A 25948-nucleotide genomic window follows, 5' to 3' on the forward strand; every position below is an offset into this window, starting at 1 on the left:
AAGGTAAGGTCAGGTATTTGAGAACATACCAGAGCCCACTACCTCAGAACTCTCCTACAAAAACGGCATGTAATATTATCTACAGGCACCTCACCTCTTTACTTGAGACATACTCAAGTCCAAAGAGGACTAGTTGCTTTTTTACTCCTGTATCTTTGTATTTGGTTTCTCTCCTGAGATCAAAGAAGCTAAATACTTAACACTAAACAATACCAAACTTTTCTGACCCTTTGATGACAGTAACATTTGACATCATTGATCAGAAGACTGATCATACTACCTGCCCAGACCAATAATCAAAGGAAAGAAAGAAGCTACTTTGTTGCAGCTTCTAGTTCTGCAGGGAGAATAAAGCTGAGCCATATAAATAAACTCAGGAGTTGCCTAGTTGGAGCAATAAGGCTCACATGTAATGCAACTCGCAAAAATCAACCTCTGGACTTTAATCTGACTACATTTCAAGATAACAGGTGAAAGAGAAATATCTGAGAAAACCAAAAAGGTAATATCTTGATTACAATTCATGCATACTAATAAGGACATAATTTATGTCCTTTATTAAATCCAATAAATATCCTCTTATTATAGTGGTAAAAAGAATGTAGGAATTGTTTTTGTTCTAGAAAACAAGTTCCAAAATCAACTCAAAGTCTAGAAAGAAGGAATATACATCTTAACTGGAGAACTCTCAAATAGTTATGGACCAGTACAGTCCTTTTGGATAGCTATCCTTTTGCATAACAACTACCCACTTATTTTGCTACCAGAAATAGCTGGTAGCAAATAGCTGTCAAAATAGCTGTTATTTGGAATATTCACCCACATTAAGCTACATCTATTTTTCTATGATAGAACATATTTGCCCCATCCTTCTATTTCTTTCTAAAATCGTAAGAAAATGCACCTTCACTTTTAAAATATACATTCCACTATTCTACATTTGTACAAATATTAGCCCTTTAAACCATGTTTACCTTTTTGCTTTCTTCCATTTCATGTTCAAACATTGCATTAAAAACTGGGGATCGAGCTGTAACAAGATTAAGCATCATTATTTAATGTACAAATTTATGAAAGAAAGGTACTATATTAACCAAAAGTAGAAAGTACCTGCAAGTACAGATTTATGAGCTTTAAATTCTTGTCCTCTCACGAAAAAACTGCAATCTGTAAATCTTGTGTTTTCCCAGAGATTACCTAAATCATCTGCTAGTCGACATTCAGGCACCTTTAAAGTATTTGTATTAGTATGTCCTGATATATTTACTGAATCTTGGACCACACTCACCTAATAAAAAAGGGACAGCAAGAAAAAACACTTTTAGAAATTAGTATCAATAATAAGCTACTAAGTCTAAACTTAAACTTATCATTAAAATCATGTAGAAAATTCAATGTACTCCTGATCAAAAATGGTAATACTTGGGAAGTGAATTTAAGGACACAATTTAAAGGAGAGAAATAATATAGAAAAAAATTTGAAACGAACTAGATCATTTTAAAGTGACATTTTATGTAAATAAATGGCTTAATGATTCCTTGGAATGCTCAGCTATTAATCACAAAAAGTATTTCTCAACAAGAAAACGGTCATAATATGATTCCAAATTCAAACAAGGAGAAGGTATTTTTGTGAGGAGAAAGAAATTTCTTTAATTTTTATTTCCTCACACTACAGACCTATCAACATTTAATGTTTATTATACATTCAATAAACACAGCATCACACTTATGACTTTTTGGAGTATTTTAAAATGTTTTATAAGACTACAGCCTACAATATGCAATTTGGGAAGTATTTTAAGTGTTGTCCCTATATGTTTCATCTCTAAACAAATTGATTTAAATATCTAGTAATATTGATTTAAATTTTAAGGTATAAGAATTCTCACAAAACCAATGTAGTTATTAATGTTCATGGAAATCTTTTATTTAAAAAAATCAACAGTAAGAACAATATAAATATAATTTAGTTCGATTTGCAGACCTTTTATTTACCTATGAAATAATTAATAAATAAAACTTGGTATGACTGCAACATTGCTTTCATATGGAGTCCAATATATATGGATTAAATTATCTCTCATGAAAGATGACTACATACTGAATAAAGTCTTAAAACACTACTGACTAAGTTTGGCACACTAATTTTTTAAGAAAAGGAATATACTATTACCAGGAATTTCATATTACATTTAATAAATTGAAGAAAATACTACCTCAACTAGTAAATCAAATGTGTCAAGAGTAAATGAACCATCTTTCACAAAAAGTGCTATATTAGTTATCTACTGTTTCAAGCTACTAAGCTTTATGGTTGTTTGTTATGCAGCAATAGATGACTGTGTTCATTTAAAAACATATTTCGTAAGGCTTTTGTTAATTAAAAGTAGGTATAAATAAGGACAAATACAGTAAACTATGTAGAAATTATAAATTGGAAATGGATAAATTGGACCAAACTACTAACATGCTACTGAGAAAGTATTATAATGGTCCAATATAAAATGTTTGGAGAATATTAAATCTCATTAGTCCTCATTCACCCAGATGTAATAACATCTATCTCATATGAATGAATAGACACTTCTAAAGAAAAACTTTATTTTCGGAGGATATTTTTATTAACCATTTTGTTTTTCTGCTTTTATTAACCTTTTGGAATCACACATCATAGAAATCATCTAATCCAATCACCTCATTTTTTTAAAAAAATTTGAAAAAAGTGAGATCCAGAGAAGGTAACTAAAGTGTCCTAAATCCACTGCTAGTCAGTATCAGAGGAAGACCAGACCTACATCCCTTTTTATAGCATTCTTTGTACTAGACAGTATTTCTTTGGAGTTTTAAAAAAATTAGTAGTACGTTAATGCAATTATGGTTCTGAAGGGATTTATCACAACAATCTTCTGAGATGTTCTTCTAAATATAGGAGCCAAGACATTGTGCACATAAATAAGTTCATGAATAAAGATTCTTCTATTAAGTCTTTAATTATTCAAATTGTTTCTAAAGTTTTACAAACTACAAAACAGACAAAAAAAGCTTCACTAATCCTTACCTGATTGCTCTGTTACACCATACATTATAACTTAACAATACATAAATCAAAAATGTTGGTATTAATATTAAGGGTTTAGTTAGGATCACAAAGACAGGGTTTACTTGTTCATATCAGCACTGCTCTTGAAATTTCCAGAGAGCAGAAACTGGATTAAACTGAACAATTCAATTACTTGCATAAAGTATGCAGTGGAGTCATGAAAACGTGACCATATTATTTAAATTTAGGAAAGGATTTCTTAAATTCTACTTATTGTCTAACTATCTTAACTCAAAACAATATATTTAATGTAAAAATTTTACAAAAATCAGGTGATAGAAGGAAAAAAGGATCAAAAAATAAAGCCATCATTATCGGGCATAGATACCGATGATGATATATTTGTACTTTGTATATATAATCACAATTCAGAAGAATTTATATTATTGGCATACACATCTACATACTATTATCACAGCAACCACAAACTTTAAGTAAGACATAACTAACATTTCATACTCTGAAGAGTATTCAAGGGACTATTTATAGAGCAGAAATTAATGATCTAATTAAAACTGATATGCAATGAATTCTGATGATTATTTCCTTTGATACCTATAATTAAGAAATTGGTAAAATTTTTGTTTTTTCTAGTACATATTCAAATATAGGCAATGAATATTCTTACTGAATGGAACCTAGAGTAAAAAATTCAGAAGAAAGGCTGAGATTCTTTCCTGAGGTTAAACTGTTGTTCTTTCAAAATAAAACAGCAAATGCACAATACTCAAAACTGACAACGTAAAACCTCAAACTCATTTGACAGCTCTTTTTCAAATTTGCTTTTGGATCAACTCTGAGAATATAATTTAGACTAAAGATGAACATGTGCAGGCTCTAATCAGCTGTGACTTCCCTGGAAATCTGGGACTACTGGTTCCTATTTTTAAACCTCTCAATTCTCTAAACTAATTCTGAAGGCTAGCTAGACTATCCAAAGGTGCATAGTACTACAAATTTTGCCACTCTAATCAACTACCTAACCATCCTTTACACTGGCTCCAAAGTGAGAAACTTCTAGTAGTCCAATTTCATATCATCTTCTAGAATACTGGGACTTAGACTTTCTGACTTTCATAGACAGGTATCCTTTTTTAGAATGCAGATGATAGAAATCGGGTTGTCAATTTTCCATTTTGTCATTTTTAGAGAATAAAACCCAACTTCCATCCACTATCAAAAGTATTTTAAAATAGAAAGGTTAACTTAGCAACAGAAAAATAGGAGGGAAAAAAAAGTCCTTCTAAATGAATTAATTTAATTTTATGAACAATTCATTACGTATATTCTACCTGTATTACAGTCTTCTGTATACCATAGAATAGCATGGGTCTTTGGACCACGAGATTATTTAAAATCTGTTGGATTCCAAAAGATAAAGCAATCTAACCAATTTTCTACTTTTCCTACTTATTCCTCAATTCCTGTTTTCTGCATCACTTTGGGAGAGAAGGGGCAGAACTGTTTATACTGCCAAAAATTTCTACCTCTGGCTATTTGATTCATAGTATGGAGCTTGCAAGATTATTTATGTCTTGCACCAAAGGGTAGCACCAGACTGCCTTACCTGTCTACAGCACCACTTGCAGGGGAGGGGAGGAGGCAGTTCTTTAGGTAGGCCAGTGCAATGCTTCCTCCTCTTCTGCAAGCAGTGCTGGAGATGCTGTAGAAGGAAGGGCATCAGTGAGATGTACGGAAGAAAGCGGGAAAGGGCACAAGGAATGTTTGTTCAAAGCACTTTTTGCCCACCTGTGTTAAATACAGTGCCCAGGGTATAAAGGTCTACATCAGTAAAGGTATGTATTACAGTATCCAAAACTGAATTTGATCAATGTCAACTTAAAATATATGTCATGGTGGGTTTGATTTTTAGGAGGTCACTAGCTTGTATAATTTAATTTAGCATGTGAATAAGAAGTATACTTCAAAACATGTATCAAAAAAAAATCTTAATTTCAGCCTTCATTCTGAACTTTTTGGTTGTCTAGTTTCCAATAAAATATACTTAGGGAAATATACTTAGTAAACAATATTTCAATTCTAAAAAAAGAAATATTTTCTTAAAATGCTTATTCACAAAAAGACTTTTAGCTGCAGTAGTTTTTTTTCTTAACTGGATTACACAGCCTTTAGGGTCCTTTAAATTCTAAGATTATGTGATTAAAAAAAATTAACATGCTGAAATTTAAGATAACTGCTAAAATTCTGAAAAGATTCTACGTTAAGAATGCTTAAATAACATAACCTACAATTATTTAGAATACTATTTAGAGTATCTTATCTATTGGCAACAAATGCTTTAGTATATATTTTTATCAAATTATTTAATGATAAGCTCTGCTCAAGACACTTGTGGTATGCGCTTTACCAACCAAATAATTGTATTCCTAACAAATTCATTATACAGTTCATTTAACTTGTCTAAGTGAAAATAAGATGCACTATATTTGCACAATGTAGTCTCTGGGGCCATATTTCAATTATTCTTCTGACACAGCATAATATATAATTAGTTTGTAAATCTTGCCAAGAAATTTTACACATTTTCTATAAAAAGAGTAAAGCTACCTTAGTAGCAGTTAAGGAAGTTATTGTGCTTCCAAGACACTCATCTGTCTACAATAACCTACTGAAATATATTTAATGCTGAGGTTACCTGATCATCTCAACAATTCATATAGATAAAGCTATGTAATAACAATGACAGAAGCAAGTTCAAGCCTCAAATTAAGACAAAATCATAAGTGTAAATTATTAGAAGGGGCAATGCTGGTAACTTTCAAAAGATGACATTTCATGCATATGATTACATCTTATAAGTCTGTCAACAGACATAGGTATATCTTAAAAATTTTGAGATGCTTTTGCTTATAATGCTAACATCTATTTGAATAAATGAACCCAACTGCTTGAATGAACAAAAAGCTTCCCAGCCTTTTTTCAGGCACTTTCACTGCCGTTCAAGTACAGATTCAAACTGATAAACTAGTAATAATGTTTAATATCATCAATCTGAATATGACAGAAAATACTGACCATCTATTTAGAATTATTCAGAATGAAGAAGATATTCAGAAATCTTGATATGAAGCTATACACATCCATAGTCTTCCTCTGAGGACGAAGTATTTAGTATGTGGTAGTATAACTGTATATACAATTTATAGCTTAAAAGTATGACAGAATTTTTTCAGACTGGGCTACTACATTGATTTCTAAGAAAATCCAGTCAGCTTTTATGTGGTTAAATATTTACATATAAAATATTACAAATTATACCAGTTGCTTAGTGTATATTTTTGCTTTATCACTAAATATAGCCAAACACTGAGTTCCTTGAATAAAAAATGTACCCACCTCACAAAATAATGTAAGCTTGTCATCTGGTAAAAGACCATTAGCTTCATCAAGCAAAAAATCCCTTCGAATGAATTTTTTAAAACCCCAGTCTTTCCCTTGTACAAATCGATATGCTCTTTGGCTTTCTGGTGGAAAACAGAATAAAAGTTTAAATAAACAAGTATCCAAGAAACATTTTGTTAATGATAACACAGTTAAATGAATGTGCAAAAATAGGACTGGGCCAACACATCCATCATAAAAATTACAGATATGTGTGTTCATAGGTAAAATGTCAAAAGAGTTACATTAGGTAGAACCAGATCATTTCACAGCCTAGCACAAATTCTGGCCATTACCAATGAGCTCACCTTCAGATTCCTAGGTATCTAAGTAGAAAAGCCAGATCAAATCTCAAGGAGAAGGAAGAGATCTTTCAAACAATCTAAGCCCTTTAACAATGAAGTAGGATTAAAATACATTGGCATACGCATACTATTCATCACCTAATATCAGAACCAACATAGAAACATACCTCTCATTTCTTGTTTCTCCCTTTAAAAATGGATGCTCTATATCACCAGGGCATCCTGTAAGCTTTCCTGGGATAACCATCCCACTGATTTAAGTTTCACTGAACTAGAGAAAAATCCATTAACTGCTAAAAAAGCTAAAATAAAGTCCCCTATCATTTCTAGGTCTTCAGACATAGTCCCATTACCTCTAAAAACAATTTTCATAAAAGTCCAGAAGACGGTCTTAGTATGATTAGTAAAAGATTTAATAAGTGTCTGAAGTAAATGTTTCAAATGCCTAACATACTGATTAACAACTATACAAGGTCCTTTACAGAAAGTATTCATTATCTGTTATACAAGTTGGAGGTAGAAAACCAGTAATAAATCTAACTGAGATGCTCCATGTTAAGGACTGAACGTTTGTATCCCCTCAAAAGTTTCATGTTGAGGGCTTCCCTGGTGGCGCAGTGGTTGAGAGTCCGCCTGCCAATGCAGGGGGCACGGGTTCGAGCCCTGGTCTGGAAAGATCCCACATGCCGCGGAGCGGCTGGGCCCGTGAGCCACAATTGCTGAGCCTGCGCGTCTGGAGCCTGTGCTCCGCAGCAAGAGAGGCCGCGATGGCGAGAGGCCCGCGCACCGCGATGAAGAGTGGCCCCCGCTTGCCACAACTGGAGAAAGCCCTCGCACAGAAACGAAGACCCAACACAGCCATAAATAAAATAAATTTAAAAAAAAAGATGGCTAGCAGGACATCAGAGCCGTTTAAAAAAAAAAAAAAAAAAAAAAGTTTCATGTTGAAACCCTATCCCCAAAGTGACGGTATTGAGAGGCCAGTGAGTGGGATTAGATGAGGTCATGAGGGTAGATACCCTCATGAATGTAAGGATTAGTGCTTCCTAGCCCTTTCCATCATGTGAAGACACAGTGAAACACTGGCAGTCTATAAGTAGAACAGTCAGACTAGAATCTGACTATGCTGGCACCCTGATCTTGGATTCCCAGCCTCCAGATTTGTGAGAAATAAATGTCTGTTGTTTATAGGCCACCCAGTCTGTGTTACCTTGTTATAGCAGCCTGAACTAAGACACTCGCCTGTCTTAAATGTCAGACAATGCGAAAACACATGTGAAACTATGTATTACCTTAGCAACAAAATATATTATTAAAGTGTGTATTTGGAGGGTTTTTTGTAGTGAGGTTAGTACTTGATTTTTGTTATTCACTTCCAGAAATCACTTCAAATTTAATGCAGCAGTTCATGATGTATTTTCCTACTATGCACACTGTACGTTTCCTACAATGATCTTCTGTTATGAAGTGCCAGGCTACATGGTTTCAGCTGGCTATAATTCAGAAGCTTGAACTGAATTTAATAGGTCCTGAGACTAAGAAAAACTGATTTCCTTTCAGTCAGTGTTCAGCCCACTGCTCAAAAAAATTCTAGTGACAAAATATCAGGACATTCAAACTCCTTTCACATTGTTCTTCAGATTTTATTATCTGGCAAAAATGGCAAGGAAGAAAAAGAAATGTTTCCTGAACACCTATTATATATGCCAGGCATTGAACCAGGCATCTTGCCCTGACAGCAGCTGTTTTTACAAGTGAAAAGTGAATGTCATTTTAGGGCATAAAAAATTTAAATTTTGATATGATTTAAAACTAATTTTACATGTCTTAGGAAGTCTAAGACTTAGTAAAACAACTGTAACTCTACACTGGCATTTAAAATTAACAGCCAAAATGAAATGTTTTGGGTTAAGCAGATTTTAGATTTTAGGGAAAAAAATCCTAAGTTTCTCTAAGTAAAAGTGCGGAAGTCACAGTACATAGTTACAGAGAGACTTCTTCAAGTCAGTTTGGAAATCACTTACCCATTGCTTTTGTTTCTTCCCTTTTAGCGTTCAGAAGGGAAAATTTGAATTTTGCTCGAACTTCACTTTTTGGACAGCTGACTAAAAGCAAATATAAGGACAAGTAGTCTTTACTTTCATCATCTAATCCCTTTGGATTTACCCTCAGGCACCTAAAATAAAACAATAGGCTCACAAGGAGGAAAACAATACTTTAAACATTCAAGAGAGAGGCAATACTGAAATCATTTGTTAAATCTAAATAATAGAACAGCACTCCTGTCAATATCCTCACAGTTCTTTACAATTCTCTATACTATTAGGAACTTATTACAAATCTAATATAAAATTAGACAAATATCCATTCAGAAACAGTAACAACAAAATTTTAAAGTAGCTGATGATCATATCAAAAACAAACACCCAAAACAAACAAACATCTTACCATTTCATTTTGTCACTGGGGCTGGATGAGAACGTTGAACTTTTTAACACTTCACCCATTTCCTCTCGACAAAAACTGAAGTTATTAATGGTCCACATGTAGGAAAATTTTACAACTTTAACCTAAAACATTCAGAAAAGCACTTTTACAATGATGACTTTTACACTCTTGACCTGTCACATGTTAAACATTCTTTGACCCACTCTTCTAACACTTCTAGTAACAATGCCAAAGTGTTTCACAATATTCTCAAAATACTACACAATTTGTAAGTGACATAAAGGAAGGCATTTTTAACAGCATGTACCTGTGTGTAACACCAGCTTTCTGCTATAGGACCAGTAGACATATCTCCAGAGAGAGGTGGGGTGGGTTCTCGAGACATTGCCGCTTTATTGCAGCCTTCTAAGATTTATGCAATATCCCACACAGTTGAGTGCTTTACTACAAAGAAAAGAAGTTTCATTTACTAATCAAAAAGTTTAACTGACTGAATCAAGAGGGAAGAAGTATTTAAACAGTCATAAAACAATTACTTTCTCAAATTACATTATGAGGAAACGTGAGGATTTCATTTAAATTAATGAAAATTAATTTTTAAAGAAATAAAACCATAAAACTTTATGCCATATAACACTTGAAATCTGAATGAAATTAATACTTACAGATTTTATTATACAAAGGCATACTTTCCAAAACTGTCACAAATCAAAAAATAACATATAGCTTAATAGTAAGATCAAAAACATAAAATCACAAAGTAACGTGGAAACTTATAACAATTAATATCTGATTCACCTTTCTTCACCTTTCCGTTGACATATTTATGAAAATCAAAAGGGCTACGAAGTTAGAACAGCCCTGGAAACTACAAATATTACTCGTCTCTCAGACCCCCAAGTTCTGACCAACTAAAAACACAGAATGAGATATAACAGGCAATGCTGAAGAATTATATTCCACAGAAATCTACCTCTATCTCAGACACACAGGTTCTCAGATAAGACTTTGTCCCTATCAGAGTGTTCCCTACCAGATAATATGTACCGTCTCATAAAATTTCCTCCCAATTGGCTGTTCTTAAACTACATCTATTTGGACACATAATTAGTCATCATAACCTGGCCAGGACATTAGTGATTAGATGGTGCTTTGCAACTTGGAAAAGTCTATAAAAGAAAAGAGGCAACATCCAGAAGAGCTACCTAAGTATTGCACTTTGCAGGGGTATGGGTGGAGGTGTTGAGATTACATTCCAGTACAAGGAATCAAGTCTGGAGAAGTGTTTTCATTTAAGAATAATTAATCATCTCGAATAAACAACCTAACCTTGCACCTGAAGCAATTAGAGAAAGAAGAACAAAAAAACCCCAAAGCCAGCAGAAGGAAAGAAATTATAAAGATCAGGTCAGAAATAAATGAAAAAGAAATGAAGGAAACAATAGCAAAAATCAATGAAACTAAAAGCTGGTTCTTTGAGAAGATAAACAAAATTGATAAACCATTAGCCAGACTCATCAAGAGAAAAAGGGAGAAGACTCAGATCAATAGAATTAGAAATGAAAAAGGAGAAGTAACCACTGACACTGCAGAAATACAAAAGATCATGAGAGATTACTACAAGCAACTCTATGCCAATAAAATGGACAACCTGGAAGAAATCGACAGATTCTTAGAAATGCACAAACTGCCGAGACTGAACCAGGAAGAAATAGAAAATATGAACAGACCAATCACAAGCACTGAAATTGAAACTGTGATTAAAAACCTTCCAACAAACAAAAGCCCAGGACCAGATGGCTTCACAGGTGAATTCTATCAAACATTTAGAGAAGAGCTAACACCTATCCTTCTCAAACTCTTCCAAAATATTGCAGAGGGAGGAACACTCCCAAACTCATTCTACGAGGCCACCATCACCCTGATACCAAAACCAGACAAAGATGTCACAAAGAAAGAAAACTACAGGCCAATATCACTGATGAACATAGATGCAAAAATCCTCAACAAAATACTAGCAAACAGAATCCAACAGCACATTAAAAGGATCATACACCATGATCAAGTGGGGTTTATCCCAGGAATGCAAGGATTCTTCAACATACGCAAATCAATCAATGTGATACACCGTATTAACAAATTGAAGGAGAAAAACCATATGATCATCTCAATAGATGCAGAGAAAGCTTTCGACAAAATTCAACACCCATTTATGATAAAAGCCCTGCAGAAAGTAGGCACAGAGGGAACTTTCCTCAACATAATAAAGGCCATATATGACAAACCCACAGCCAACATTGTCCTCAATGGTGAAAAACTGAAACCATTTCCACTAAGATCAGGAACAAGACAAGGTTGCCCACTCTCACCACTATTATTCAACATAGTTTTGGAAGTGTTAGCCACAGCAATCAGAGAAGACAAAGAAATAAAAGGAATCCAAATCGGAAAAGAAGAAGTAAGGCTGTCACTATTTGCAGATGACATGATACTATACATAGAGAATCCTAAAGATGCTACCAGAAAACTCCTAGAGCTAATCAATGAATTTGGTAAAGTAGCAGGATACAAAATAAATGCACAGAAATCTCTTGCATTTCTATACACTAATGACGAAAAATCTGAAAGTGAAATTAAGAAAACACTCCCGTTTACCATTGCAACAAAAAGAATAAAATATCTAGGAATAAACCTACCTAAGGGGACAAAAGACCTGTATGCAGAAAATTATAAGACACTGATGAAAGAAATTAAAGATGATACAAATAGATGGAGAGATATACCATGTTCCTGGATTGGAAGAATCAACATTGTGAAAATGACTCTACTACCCAAAGCAATCTACAGATTCAATGCAATCCCTATCAAACTACCACTGGCAATTTTCACAGAACTAGAACAAAAAATTTCACAATTTGTATGGAAACACAAAAGACCCCGAATAGCCAAAGCAATCTTGAGAACGAAAAATGGAGCTGGGGGAATCAGGCTCCCTGACTTCAGACGATATTACAAAGCTACAGTAATCAAGACAGTTTGGTACTGGCACAAAAACAGAAATATAGATCAATGGAACAGGATAGAAAGCCCAGAGATAAACCCACGCACATATGGTCACCTTATCTTTGATAAAGGAGGCAAGCATATACAGTGGAGAAAAGACAGCCTCTTCAATAAGTGGTGCTGGGAAAATTGGACAGGTACATGTAAAAGTATGAAATTAGAACACTCCCTGACAACCATGCACAAAAATAAACTCAAAATGGATTAAAGACCTAAGTGTAAGGGCAGACACTATCAAACTCTTAGAGGAAAACATAGGCAGAACGCTCTATGACATACATCACAGCAAGATTCTTTTTGACCCAGCTCCCAGAGAAATGGAAATAAGAACACAAATAAACAAATGGGACCTAATGAAACTTAAAAGCTTTTGCACAGCAAAGGAAACCATAAACAAGACCAAAAGACAACCCTCAGAATGGGAGAAAATATTTGCAAATGAAGCAACTGACAAAGGATTAATCTCCAAGATTTACAAGCAGCTCATGCAGCTCAATAACAAAAAAACCAACAACCCAATCCAAAAATGGGCAGAAGACCTAAATAGACATTTCTCCAAAGAAGATATACAGATGGCCTACAGACACATGAAAGAATGCTCAACATCATTAATCATTAGAGAAATGCAAATCAAAACTACAATGAGATATCATCTCACACCAGTCAGAATGGCCATCATCAAAAAATCTAGAAACAATAAATGCTGGAGAGGGTGTGGAGGAAAGGGAACACTCTTGCACTGTTGGTGGGAATGTAAATTGATACAGCCACTATGGAGAACAGTATGGAGGTTCCTTAAAAAACTACAAATAGAACTACCATACGACCCAGCAATCCCAATACTGGGCATATACTCTGAGAAAACCATAGTTCAAAAAGAGTCATGTACCAAAATGTTCATTGCAGCTCTATTTACAATAGCCAGGACATGGAAGCAACCTAAATGTCCATCGACAGATGAATGGATAAAGAAGATGTGGCACATATATACAATGGAATATTACTCAGCCATAAAAAGAAATGAAATGGAGGTATTTGTAATGAGGTGGATGGAGTTAAGAGTCTGTCATACAGAGTGAAGTAAGTCAGAAAGAGAAAAACAAATACAGTATGCTAACACATATATACGGAATCTAAGGGAAAAAAAAAAAGCCATGAAGAACCTAGTGGCAAGACGGGAATAAAGACACAGACCTACTAGAGAATGGACTTGAGGATATGGGGAGGGGGTGGGGTGAGATGTGACAGGGTAAGAGAGTGTCATGGACATATATACACTACCAAATGTAAAATAGATAACTAGTGGGAAGCAGCCGCATAGCACAGGGAGATCAGCTCGGTGCTTTGTGACCACCTAGAGGGGTGGGATGGGGAGGGTGGGAGGGAGGGAGATGCAAGAGGGAAGAGAAATGGGAACATATTGTATATGTATAACTGATTCACTTTGTTATAAAGCAGATGCTAACACACCATTGTAAGGCAATTATACTTCAATAAAGATGTTTAAAAAAAAAAGAATAATTAATGAGTGAAGAAAAGCACATGAGTCCTATAAAAAGAAACTACTAAGGGGAAAAAAAGGAAGGACTTCATTCAAAATGCAGAAGGAAACATCTGCTCTGTGTCTACAACCAATGAAAACAATAGAATGAAATAAGCAAACAAAGACTGAAGAAAGCTACCTGAAAGATACATAAAAACAAAAAGATATAAAAGGCATAAAAAAATGCCAAACTACAAATGAAGATGCACATTCAAAATCTGTACTAGAAATAAACAGTAAAAATAAGAAACCACCAAGATTAAAAAAAATCACAAGTATCATGTTTGATTCGGAACAAAAATCAGGATGGCCCCATTTTTCTCCTCATTGTTAAATACATATAGAAAACAGGATTAATTACTACAGAGGTCTAAGGGGAAAAGGGCTGTAGCACAAAGATTTTGCACTATATCATGTTTCTACTCCTTTATGGATTGTTTGAGTAATTCCCCCTTTCAATAATGGCATCTATACTAATATACTCACCCAAATGTATTTATGTAGGTTCCTCACATACAAGAGTTCCTGTCACATCATGTACTTGCAGCATGACACAATGAACTAGGCAATCAGCAAAGTAGCCAGGCAAGAAAGTCAGGATGATAACATTGGGAACATTCTATGAGGAGCACTTAAAAGTCACAATCAGCATTAAAGGAGAGGTGAAGAAAAGTGGATGTCTCTTAATTAAGTAAGCTAGAGGAGATAAATGGTTGAAGGAAGGAAGAGTGCCTCAAAGAAAAGTGAATATACAATTTAAGAGCATTGTACACTGTCACTTTAACAAGAATTATTCACTTCTACATAAAAATTAGGTACTGCTTGTAAGTACCTCCAGTTGTTATCTTCACTTACTTTTATAAACCACAAATGGTTATTTACATTTGAAAACAGAACAGCAAACAGGTAGTCACAACAGGGAGATCCAGAGTACCATCAAAGATGTTGGTTCCCCCTCCATATATATATAACAGCTTTACTGAGGTATAATTTACATATCATGAAATTCACTCATTTTAAATGTACAGATCAATGATTTTTAGTGAATTTATACAGTTGTACACTCATCAATAGTTTTGGAGTACTTCCAGCATCCCAAAAGGTCCTTCCCACCCCCAAATTTAGGGAACCACTCATCTGCTTTCCATAGTTACACCTTATCTAGAAATTCCATGTAAACAGAATTGTACAACATGTAGTTTTATGTGTGGCTTCTGTTCTTTCCCCTGAATATGTATTACAGTTTCCTGTTTCTTTGCATATCTCATAATATTTGGCTGAAAGCTGGACATGTTAGTTAATACACTGTAGCAACTCTGGATTCTCATTTGTTTTTCTAAGGGTGGTTGTTTTCTTTTTAGTAACTTGCTACGACTTAACTGCAGTATCCATCTCCACCATATTGTATAGCTGCTTATATCTGTTTGGCTTTTTATTCTTAACTTTTTTTGCCTGGTTAGCAAAGCTGCAGGTTGTCCCCTTTCTTTCAAACCAAGTTTGCTACTTTTAGCTGACAAAGCCAAGTTCCTCCCACTCCCTTCTTGGCCCCAAATCAAGCCCCGAATCAAGTCCACCTGATTTGGCAGCAAAGCTGCTGGTTTTCCTGGCTAGCCACAGGCTAGTAAAAGTACCACTGTTTTCTACTGAGTTGAAGGTGGAAATAGGAGCAGAAACCTCAGTTGGATATTTCTCTTAAGCAAATTCACAATTAATAAATGTACCGAAAGGGCAACGATTATCAACTTACCCATTAGGAATATGTGAAAGAGCCCTGTCCTAGTCAATACTTTTACCAGTGATTCTGAAGCAAGCTAATAAAATAAGCCACAATAACCAACCCTGAAAACAACAAACCAAGAAAAGTATCTGCAATGCATACAGCACACAAAAGGGTAATTTCCCTAATATATAAAGAATTCCTAAAAATTAGAAAGAAAAAGTAAAGAATACAAATAATTCACAGAAAAAGAACTTTACTCATAATTAAGAGTAGTATAAATTAAAACTAAGTTAAGAAGCCATTTTGTAACCCAGGACACTAGTGATAATCCAAAAACAGTGGTGAGAGTTTAAGGATAGGCACTCTCATACATTTCTTGCGGGAATGTATATAAATTGTAAAGTTGTTTTAATAATCTCCCTTCTCATTCTTTTATGGTGAAATTTCTGGCAAAAGGGAAAGGAAATGATGCTAATAAATAAACTACTACTTTACAAGTATAAAAATGCCGATAGTGTTATTTGATGTCCATGAGAACCAATTATATGGTTTCTGTCAACTAAGAATGATTTCAAAAAAATTCAGAAAAAGTTAGTGAGATGAAGAAGCAATTTGCAGGAGAATAGCTAAAAAGGGGGAGAGTGGAGTTTAACCTCCTTTGTAATCAGTTATAAAAGAATCCATACCATTTTTCACCTATAGTATTTATTTTCAAAGATCATTTTAAACTGTCAATTCCTATAGCCAGGAAAACTGTAGAGAAGCAGATATTACTTTACTGGCAAATCTTCTCTGTAGGACAATCTTACAATTAGTATCAAAAGAAATTTTTTTCTCAGATTCATCCTAGAAATTCATCTTGGGACAAGTATCACAACTGTGGGAAAAGATAACTAAGTATAAGCGTAGTATGTTTTCGTGATACATTTATATACACAGAACTATGCAACCATTAAGAATGTACTTAATTTTCTTAATGACAGGTAAAGTATTCAAGATATGTTTAAAGTAAAACATTAAACAGAGTATGCCTTAAAGGACCTGACTTTAAATAGCACATACAGACATAGCTCAAGATATTGAGGGTTCGGTTCCAGACCACCACAGTAAAGCGACTATCACAAAGTGCGTCACATGAAATTTTTGGTTTCCCAATGCATATAAAAGTTATGTTGACACCATGCTGTAGTCTATTAAATGTTCAATAGCATTACGCCTAAAAAATGTACACACCTTAATTAAAAGATACTTTATTGCTTAAAAATGTAACCATCACCTGAGCTTACAGAGAATCATAATCTTTTTGCAATAGTAACATCAAAGATCACTGATCACAGATCACCATAACAAATGAAAAAGTTGGAAATATTTTAAGAATTACCAAAATGTGACACAGAGACATGACATTAGTAAATGCTGTTGAAAAAATGTCACTAATAGACCTGTTTGATGCAGGGTTGCCATAAACCCTCAATTTGTAAAAAGTGCAGTATCTGTGAAGCGCAAAAACGTGAAGCACAATAAAATGAAGTATGCTTGTAGAGTTATTACAAGTATGGGTGCATAAAGAAAAACAGACTGGCACATAGACACACTGAGTTGAACTTTGGTACTGATAATGCTGCTAAGATATATATCTAAGTATTAACAGGGGCTACCTCTGGGTGGTGAGACTTTTGCTTATTTTTATTTGTTTATATTTTCTAAGTATGTTATTATGTTTTAATTAACAGAGATACAAGTTATTATTTTTAAAAGAAGTAGAAAATCAGTTATTTGCATGCTTACATTAGCCCACAGAAAATGTGTGTGTGTGTGTGTGTGTGTGTGTGTGTGTGAGAGAGAGAGAGAGAGAGAGAGAGAGAGAGAGAGACTTTCCAAGTAGTAGACATTGAGAGACATTAGGTCAAAGAAGATGGCAAGTCAACGAAAACTTTAGTCATAACCTTTAATACTTAACTTTCTATAAGATGCTAATTTAATACTAATAAAATAAATAAAACATAAGTTTAAAGAATCTAAAGTAAAAAACAAAAGTTCTTTAATGCCTCTACAAGAGTTTTTACCTTGCTCAAGTGTAACTCACAACATAATCCATATATATGTGTATATATATATATATATATATATATATATATATATATATATGAGAACCAAGTAAAAGGTTACAAAGATTTTTGTCTTTTCTCCAACTACTTCAAATGATGTAGTTATGTGATGGGGGTATGAAGAATGCTGGTGAGCAGACTGCATTTGTGCGCACTTACAAGACATTATGTACCTTGTTTACTCCTCCACAACTCTATGAGATGGATGTTAATAACCCCATCTTAACCATTAGAAAATGACTACACAAGTCAGAAAGCTTACTTTAGACTTTATTAACCAGAAAGTGGCTGAACACAAATTTGCCTGGCTCCAAAGTCTATACTCTTTCCATAGAATAATGCTGCTGCTTCTGATATTATAGAGCTGAAACAGCCCTTAACCTGTCTGGTCCAACTCCTATTTTACAGTTGAGGACCAAGATGAGAGAAATGGACTAGACTAGGAAAATAAACTGCCCACGTTTACATTGCTGGATAAATATCAGAAGGACAAAGACAGAGATCTCCTAATATCCATTTCAGTGCTATTGCCAGTATTCTATTTTCTTTTTCTTCTCTTCAGACGTTAAAAAAAAAGATAGTAGACCATCAACTACATTCAAGACCTTCAGGACTTCCTATTCTTGTTCTTGCAGAAAGGGCACAACTAATATAAAATCTAGAGAATAACTGTAGACAATCTACACAAATTAACAAATAAAGGTTTCATCCATATTCTAAATATGTTTCTTTGAAAAATTTTAAGTGTGATGTTTTATAGCTTTATTTTAAAAAGCAAGACATTAGAATAAACACATACGTAATTTTCTACTTTAAAAAAAGATGTTTGAGTGCCAGATTTAATGTTCTATTATAGTGGTCCCCAAGCTTTTTAGCACCAGGGACTGCTTTCATGGAAGACAATTTTTCCATGGACGGGGGTGGGGGTTGGTGATATGGTTCAGGCGTTAATGCTAGTGATGGGGAGCGGCAGATGAAGCTTCGCTCGCTTGCCTGCTGCTCACCTCCTGCTGTGTGGCCCAGTTCCTAACGGGCCATGGACCGGTACTGGTCCACGGCCCCGGGGGTTGAGGACCCCTGTTCTATTATGCATACGTAACAGACACACACTCAGCTACATAAATTCGCCATAAAGAATGTCAACTATCTAGAATATATATAAAGAACCATATGTCAAACAACCATCTTCCTACCACCAAACCTCTTCTTCCTACCAGAAGTTATCTGCATCTTAAATTTGCTAGCATAGCAAAGAATTTCTTCACATTCTTGTGTATCTGTGAATCCCTAAACTACATAGATAGAAATTTACAGATGTAGTAAAGTACATGCATATAGACCTCACTGAAAATGGCAAAGTGGGGTGTGCTTTGTGCAGGCTGGTAACCTTCCTGAAGGATCAGCTTAAGGGCTTGTCTTTGTCTCACCTGCCTTGGAGCTTCTGCAGGGTAGAAGGAGCATTCTGGGTGGCAGCATTTGTCAAAACCATTTAAAAGCAAATGTAGTACTGTACCTGTCTGGAACAGGGATAAGTGTTGGGGCCATCAACAGCCAGATAGGAAAGCCTGGGGAGCAAGAAACTGAAAAAGATACTTGGGAGAAAAGGGCTTTTAAAAGCTCTCACACATACAGGGGAAGTTAGAAGGTCATGTGCATAACTGAGTCCAAACACATCCTTGGAAAAAATGTGAGAAGACCCTAAGCTATCAACTCTGGCTGACCTTTAGGTGTCACGCAAGCAGAAAGTGAAGACTAAGGCAGAGCTGTAAATGGTGAAGCACTGAAGAAGTGCTCAAAAGAAAAAGCCAATTTCTACAAAACTAGAAAAGTATGTTTTTGGCTCCATGTATTTATGGAAATCAAAAATAAGTTGAAAGTAAAAAGATGAAACAAGATATTCCATGCGAAGAACCAAAAGAGAGCCGGGTAGCTATAGTAATAAGACAAATGGACTTTAGTCAAAAGTTATCACAGGAGACAAAGTAGTACAGTACATATTGATAAAAAGGTGAACCATGAAGAAGACATAACAACTATAAACATATATGCAAACAGAGCTCCAAACTATATCAAGGAAGAACTAATGAAACTGGAAACAGACAATTCTTCAATAATAGTTGGAAATATCAATACCTGACTTTCAATAATATATAGAACACCCAGGAAGATGATCAATGAAGAAACTGAGGACTTGAACAACATCATAAAACAACTAAACCTAACGGACATTCACATGTCGACAGCAGAATACAAATACACATTCTTTTCAAGTGCACATGGAATATTCTCCACTTAGACTGTATGCTAGGCCACAAAACAAGTCTCTGACAAATTTTAAAATACTGAAAAAGTATCTTCTCTGATTGCGCTCCCTCTTCCCCCTTGGGGCTCAGGTATCCATCTTACTGGGAAGAGCAGGATGTCAACACTTCCCATTCTATTGATGAAGCTAAGTTCCCAAGTGAATGTGGCCAAGAGATGGCGGGGGTAGGGGGGTGGGGTGGGAATGTAGGATCTACCTTGGGTGTGGTGCTGCTATAGCACTGACTGCTACTGTTGCAGCCTGTAAGGTGGGAGTCCCATACTGGGAGGACCAAGCCAGGAAGACCTGAGGGTGCCATTCCCCTCCTCTGCCCCCATTCCACCAAGTGCTTAGCTCCTAGAGCAGAGATTATCACTGGGAGAGAAATACATCATTGTACCCACTCCATACTCCAGAGACCTGACCTGGAGATATTGCCTGTGGGGCAAGGAGGCCATAAAACTGATAAGCTTCAAATCTTTTCCTAGAGAAATAGTGATTCATTTGCAAGGGAATGAGCAAGGGTGCTCTGAAAAACAGTAGAGGTCCTAGTGAAAGGCAATTGAGAGGAGACTGGAGGAATCTTGGGACATAAAAGCTAAACTGTAGGCGGGTTTGTTTGCCAGAGAGCAATGGAAACAACTAGGAGGAGCATTCCTGGGGTCAGAACATATCTCAAGCACTGATTTAGGAAACTTTTCCTCCAAAGGAACTCAAATTTGATTAGTATGTGCAGCAATTAATGCCTCAGGCCATTGCTAAAAATTATAGCGCAATTAGCCTTAGATTAGTGGATCCTAAGAGTTCTAAGTTGTCAGGGAAAGAGATAGTCAAGAACCCTGCCAATACCATTGTCATCCCAGCATTAACCATTGGAAAACGTAGGGCTATAACCCTAGAGAAGTAACATCAGAGGCTGTGTGTGTGTGTGCGCACATGTGTGCGTGTGTGTGTATGTGTTGGGGGGTGGGGTGGGGGAGTGGGGTGGATGGAAGGAGAGGAAAACATACTCCACTAAAATAACCCCGCAAGTCACTGAACAAATAAACAAGCAAGTAACAATAATATGCACTGGAAGGGAGAAACCAGCTCCAAGAATTTCTAACATTATATAAAATGTCCAGTTTCAAACATAAAATTATGCAGATTTTCTTTGCAAAAAACATGCAAAGAAACAAGAAAGCATGACCCATATAATGGGAAAAAAGTAGGTAACAAAACCTGTCTATGTAGGAGATGCTGTATACATGTGTAAAGAACTAAAGGAAACCGTGATTAAATAAGTAAAGTACGTTGACAATGTCACAAAAAATAGAGCATATCAATGTAGAGGTAAAAATTATTATTACTTTTTTTTAAAGGAAACTCTGGACTTGAAAAGTACAATAATTGAAATGGAAGAATGACATAAGGGGTCATGTTCATATACAGCAGATATGAACTGGTAGAAGAATTACTGAAACTGCTGAGAGATCAATAGCGATTATGCAATCCATAGATGAAAGAATGAAGAAAAATAAACAGAGCCTAAGAGAAGTGTGGGACCCTATTAAGTACACTGACATACATATAATGGGAAAAAAAAAGACAAAATGGAGAAGAAAAAAATATTCTAAGAAATGCTGAAAACTTCCCAAATTTATTGAAAAACAACAATATATACACATTTAGGGAGCTCAACTAAATCCATGTAGGATACACGCAAAGAGATCCATAGACACATCACAGTAAAAATGATGAAAGCCAAAGATAAGGAAAAAATAGTCACTAGGATGGTTACGCTATAATTAAAAAATGGAAAATTACCAGCATTGGTGAGAATGTGGAGGAATTAGAAACCTTGCATATTGCCGGTGGAAACAAAATGGTTCATTTCAGCTGCTGCGGTATATTTGGCAGTTCCTCAAAAAGTAATTCCATTCCTAATTATACATCCAAAATAACTGAAGACAGGTGTTCGAACAAAAACTTGCACATCGATGTCCACAGCAGCACTATTCACAATAGCCAAAAGTTTATTGGCTAATAATCCAAATCATCAACTGATGAACTGATAAACAAAATGTATATCCACGCAATGGAATATCATATAGCCAGAAAAAGTAATGAAGTATGTGCTATAACATGGATGAACCTCAAAATATCATGCTAAATGAAAAAAGCCAAACACAAAAGGCCACACACTGTATGATTTCATTTACATGAAATATCCAGAATATGATATGACATATGGACAGAAAGCAGATTAGTGGTTGCCAGGGGCTAGAGGGAGGGTGAGACATGGGGAGTGACTGCTCAGTGGGTATGGGGTTTCCTTTTGGAGTAATAAAAATGTTCTGGAACTAGGTAGTGGTGCTGGTTACACAATACTGTGAATGTACTATAAACACCAATGAACTGTATACTTTAAAACTGTTAAAGGACTTCCCTGGTGGTCCAGTGGGTAAGACTCCGCACTCCCAAAGCAGGGGACCCGAGTTCAGTCCCTGGTTGGGGAACTAGATCCCACATGCATGCTGCAACTAAGAAGTCTGCATGCTGCAACTAAGAGCCCACATGCTGCAATGAAGATCCCGCATGCCACAAATAAGACCTGGCACAGCAATCAATCAATCAGACAATCAATCAATCAATCAATCAATCAATCAATATTTTGGGACTTCCCTAGTAGCACAGTGGGTAAGACTCCGAGCTCCCAATGCAGAGGACCCGGGTTCGATCTCTGGTCAGGGAACTAGATCCCACATGCAGGCTGTAACTAAGAGTTCACACGCTGCAACTAAAGAGCCTGTGTGCTGCAACTAAGGAGCTGGCGAGCCACACCCAAGGAGCCCACTTGCCACAACTAAGGACCCCGTGAGCCACAACTAAGACCTGGTGCAACCAAATAAATAAATATTAAAAAAAAAAACAACTGTTAAAATGGTGAGTTTTATGTTATATGAATTTTACCTAATTTAAAAAAAAATGCATATACATGTCCATATCTACATATACACACATATTTCTTTTGTCATTAAAAATAATGGAAGTAATTATAAAGTCTCTTCTGCAACTGTTGAGCCTAAATTAGCCACTATTAGAGAATAAAGTACTAAAGAGATTATTTTTAATAACTCTCGAGAGACATTTTCAACAGCTGTGTAGTATTCCTAGTGTGTTAGCTATCAAGCTTCCAGACTAATGGAATATATGAATTATCCAACAAAGTTCAAGTTTTTTTTCTTGAAGTCATACTGTCTGAAGAATATTATCGAAATTCTATCCAGTTATAAAATGTGACTAGCATATTTACGAGGTACCTCTTTTGTACTGTCATCTGTAATCAGCGCAAGTCTTCTAGGAGCTATCTTAACCAAATGTGATGTTAATCATAACATTTTTGTGTATTAATTCTTCAACTAACAAAATGTAAATCACGCTGCAACTGTGAAATACTACCATATTTATCCTAAAAGTTATCAAACTGCTTCATGAAGTTATAACTGAAAATACTGTCTGAGGTCAAGGCAATTTTATATATATCGACTATAATTACATAATGAAATAAGTTAGTATGTAACTTAATATATAATAATATATAATGTTCAACAGTTTTGCTAAGACTTATCAGGAAGAATAAAGATAATAAAATAATAACAATACATGTATCATAAGCTTATGATAAGCTTATGTATCATAAGCTTCTTAAATCTCTTTAAATTAAGCATATGGGGACTTCCCTGGTGGCGCAGTGGTAAAGAATCCACCTGCCAACGCAGGGGACACAGGTTTGATCTCTCGTCCGGGAAGATCCCACATGCCGTGGAGCAACTAAGCCCATGCGCTACAACTACTGAGCGAGCACTCTAGAGCCTGTGCCACAACTACTGAGCCCACGTGCCACAACTACTGAAGCCCATGTGCCTAGAGCCCATGCTCCACAACAAGCCACTGCAATGAGAAGCCTGCGCACCGCAACAGAGTAGCCCCCACTCGCCACAACTAGAGAAAGCCCACGTGCAGCAACGAAGACCCAACGCAGCCAAAATAAATAAATAAATAAATGTCCCTTAAAAAAAAAAAAAGCATATTGACGACTTCATGGAAGTGCAATAAACATTTATTATATGCTTAGATATATCGTGCACACTAATGGACCCTGAAGTACTACAAAGATGAATAATATATATAGTCCCTGCTTTGGGGAAGACTATAATATAGTAGGAGAGATAGATACATTCTAGATTACTTTCAATACGGTAATATGATAGAGGAATGTACCAGAGTAATAATGAAGCACTTTCAGGACAGGAAGGATGTCCTGAATATGGTCCCTGGGCTGGATTCTAAAGGAAGCAAATTATAGGGGGATCACAAACTGAAGCACAGATCTTAATAGCAAGGGTTCTATACGGAGACCAATGTGAATCATTGTTTTGTCATGAATTCTGTAATCTTTTAGATACTGGGCCTTTCCTTTGCCTATTAAAAGATTATAGTACCTCACTTCCCTATGGTTGGTGATTGGATAACATGAAATTTTATATATATATATATATATATATATATATATATATATATATATATATAAATATATATATAAATATAAATAATCAAATAAAGTGCTTACACTTAGCACAATGTGATTATTAGAATAGACACATAGCAAGGAAAACTTCACAGGTAACATCTGAAGACAAATAATTTGGGCAGTGGTGGTAGGGCTGGTAATAACCAAGATAATTAATGTATACAAAAAGAGTACTTAGAGGCTATCACGGAGTCTCCCGCTTCTGAGTATGATGAAATCGCTGGCAAGTGAACTAAGTTCTGCTGTGCAGAAAAACCTGGATAAAAATAAAGTAACTATCTGTTTAAAGGCATTTAGAGCTACTCAAGCAATCAGGACAGTGGGTTCCAAGATTCCAGAGAAGAGGGAATAATCGAAAGGTAAGCTGATAGACTACAAATACCTTTTCTCTAAGAGCGTTCGCTGATTCTAGCCACAATGTAGAGTGAGAATCCAGGCTTTGTTTTGTCCAAGCTGAGGGCTGCTGCCAAGAAGCAGAAATATCAGGAATGATTTTGTTGGCCCCATGGGGTAGAAGATAAAAGTAGGTATCTGAGGGGCTAAGATCCTGACGAAAAAGTGCCCTTTAAGATTTCTGCTGAATGCTGACCCTGCAAGGAGCAGAAAGCCAAGAAGCCTTCAAAGAGCACAGCAAAGTTTTCAAATATCTCATATTGCTGAGAAGACAAGGATTAGAGTTCAGTATCTGCCAGAGAGAGGGGCCCAAGTAAGAACACCAGGCTCTTATTTGGAAGGCTTGGAAAGCTAAGCTATAGGAGAAGAACAAACCATACGTACAAACTGCCTTAATTTGGTCTTGATTGATGTCAGTACCTGACTAGCTCAAAGTTATCAGCCCCTCTGCTTTATATCTAAGAGGGGAAAGGATGAACACTCTATGAAAGAAGATATCACCTGGAACCTTTACAATTTTCATAATGGCTAGTAATTAATTAATACTGCAAGCTGCCAAAAGACAGATAAACATGACCTAAAACTAGGAGGAAAAAAACCAGGCAACTGACACAGATGCATAGAACCTTCAGACATTCAGAAGTCAGAAGACAAAATTTTCAGAATAACTGTGAATAATATGTTGTAGAACAGAGGAAAAGATGGGGAAAACTAGATGAAAAAGAGTTTTATCAAGAATTTAAGTCCTGGGCTTCCCTGGTGGCGCAGTGGTTGAGAATGTGCCTGCCAATGCAGGGGACACGGGTTCGAGCCCTGGTCTGGGAAGATCCCACATGCCGCGGAGCGGCTGGGCCCATGAGCCACAACTACTGAGCCTCCGCGCCTGGAGCAAGAGAAGCCGCGATAGTGAGAGACCCGCGCACCGCGATGAAGAGCGGCCCCCGCTCGCCGCCAACTAGAGAAAGCCCTCGCACAGAAACGAAGACCC

General features: G+C 35.8%; 1 protein-coding gene across 8 annotated transcripts in view; it reads right to left on the reverse strand.

Moving 5' to 3' along the window:
- The window catches only part of SPOPL (speckle type BTB/POZ protein like), a 64179-nt gene that overhangs the window by 11739 nt on the left and 26492 nt on the right, over window positions 1–25948 (reverse strand). For 5 of the 8 annotated variants that reach the window (XM_068545191.1, XM_068545186.1, XM_068545187.1 and 2 more), the window contains 7 exons: window positions 9566–9702; window positions 9259–9380; window positions 8835–8986; window positions 6461–6588; window positions 4671–4766; window positions 1111–1288; window positions 975–1030 (listed from right to left, as the gene is read on the reverse strand). In XM_068545191.1, the coding sequence (XP_068401292.1) occupies window positions 975–1030; window positions 1111–1288; window positions 4671–4766; window positions 6461–6588; window positions 8835–8986; window positions 9259–9380; window positions 9566–9643 (810 nt within the window). In that variant the 5' untranslated portion in view covers window positions 9644–9702. Of the gene's footprint in view, window positions 1–974; window positions 1031–1110; window positions 1289–4670; window positions 4767–6460; window positions 6589–8834; window positions 8987–9258; window positions 9381–9565; window positions 9703–25948 lie in introns of those variants that run through there. The other 3 variants (XM_068545193.1, XM_068545192.1, XM_068545194.1) reach the window with 2 other exon arrangements.

This window comes from Eschrichtius robustus, chromosome 5 (genome assembly GCF_028021215.1).
Source record: "Eschrichtius robustus isolate mEscRob2 chromosome 5, mEscRob2.pri, whole genome shotgun sequence".
In the NCBI taxonomy this organism is placed as follows: domain Eukaryota; kingdom Metazoa; phylum Chordata; class Mammalia; order Artiodactyla; family Eschrichtiidae; genus Eschrichtius; species Eschrichtius robustus.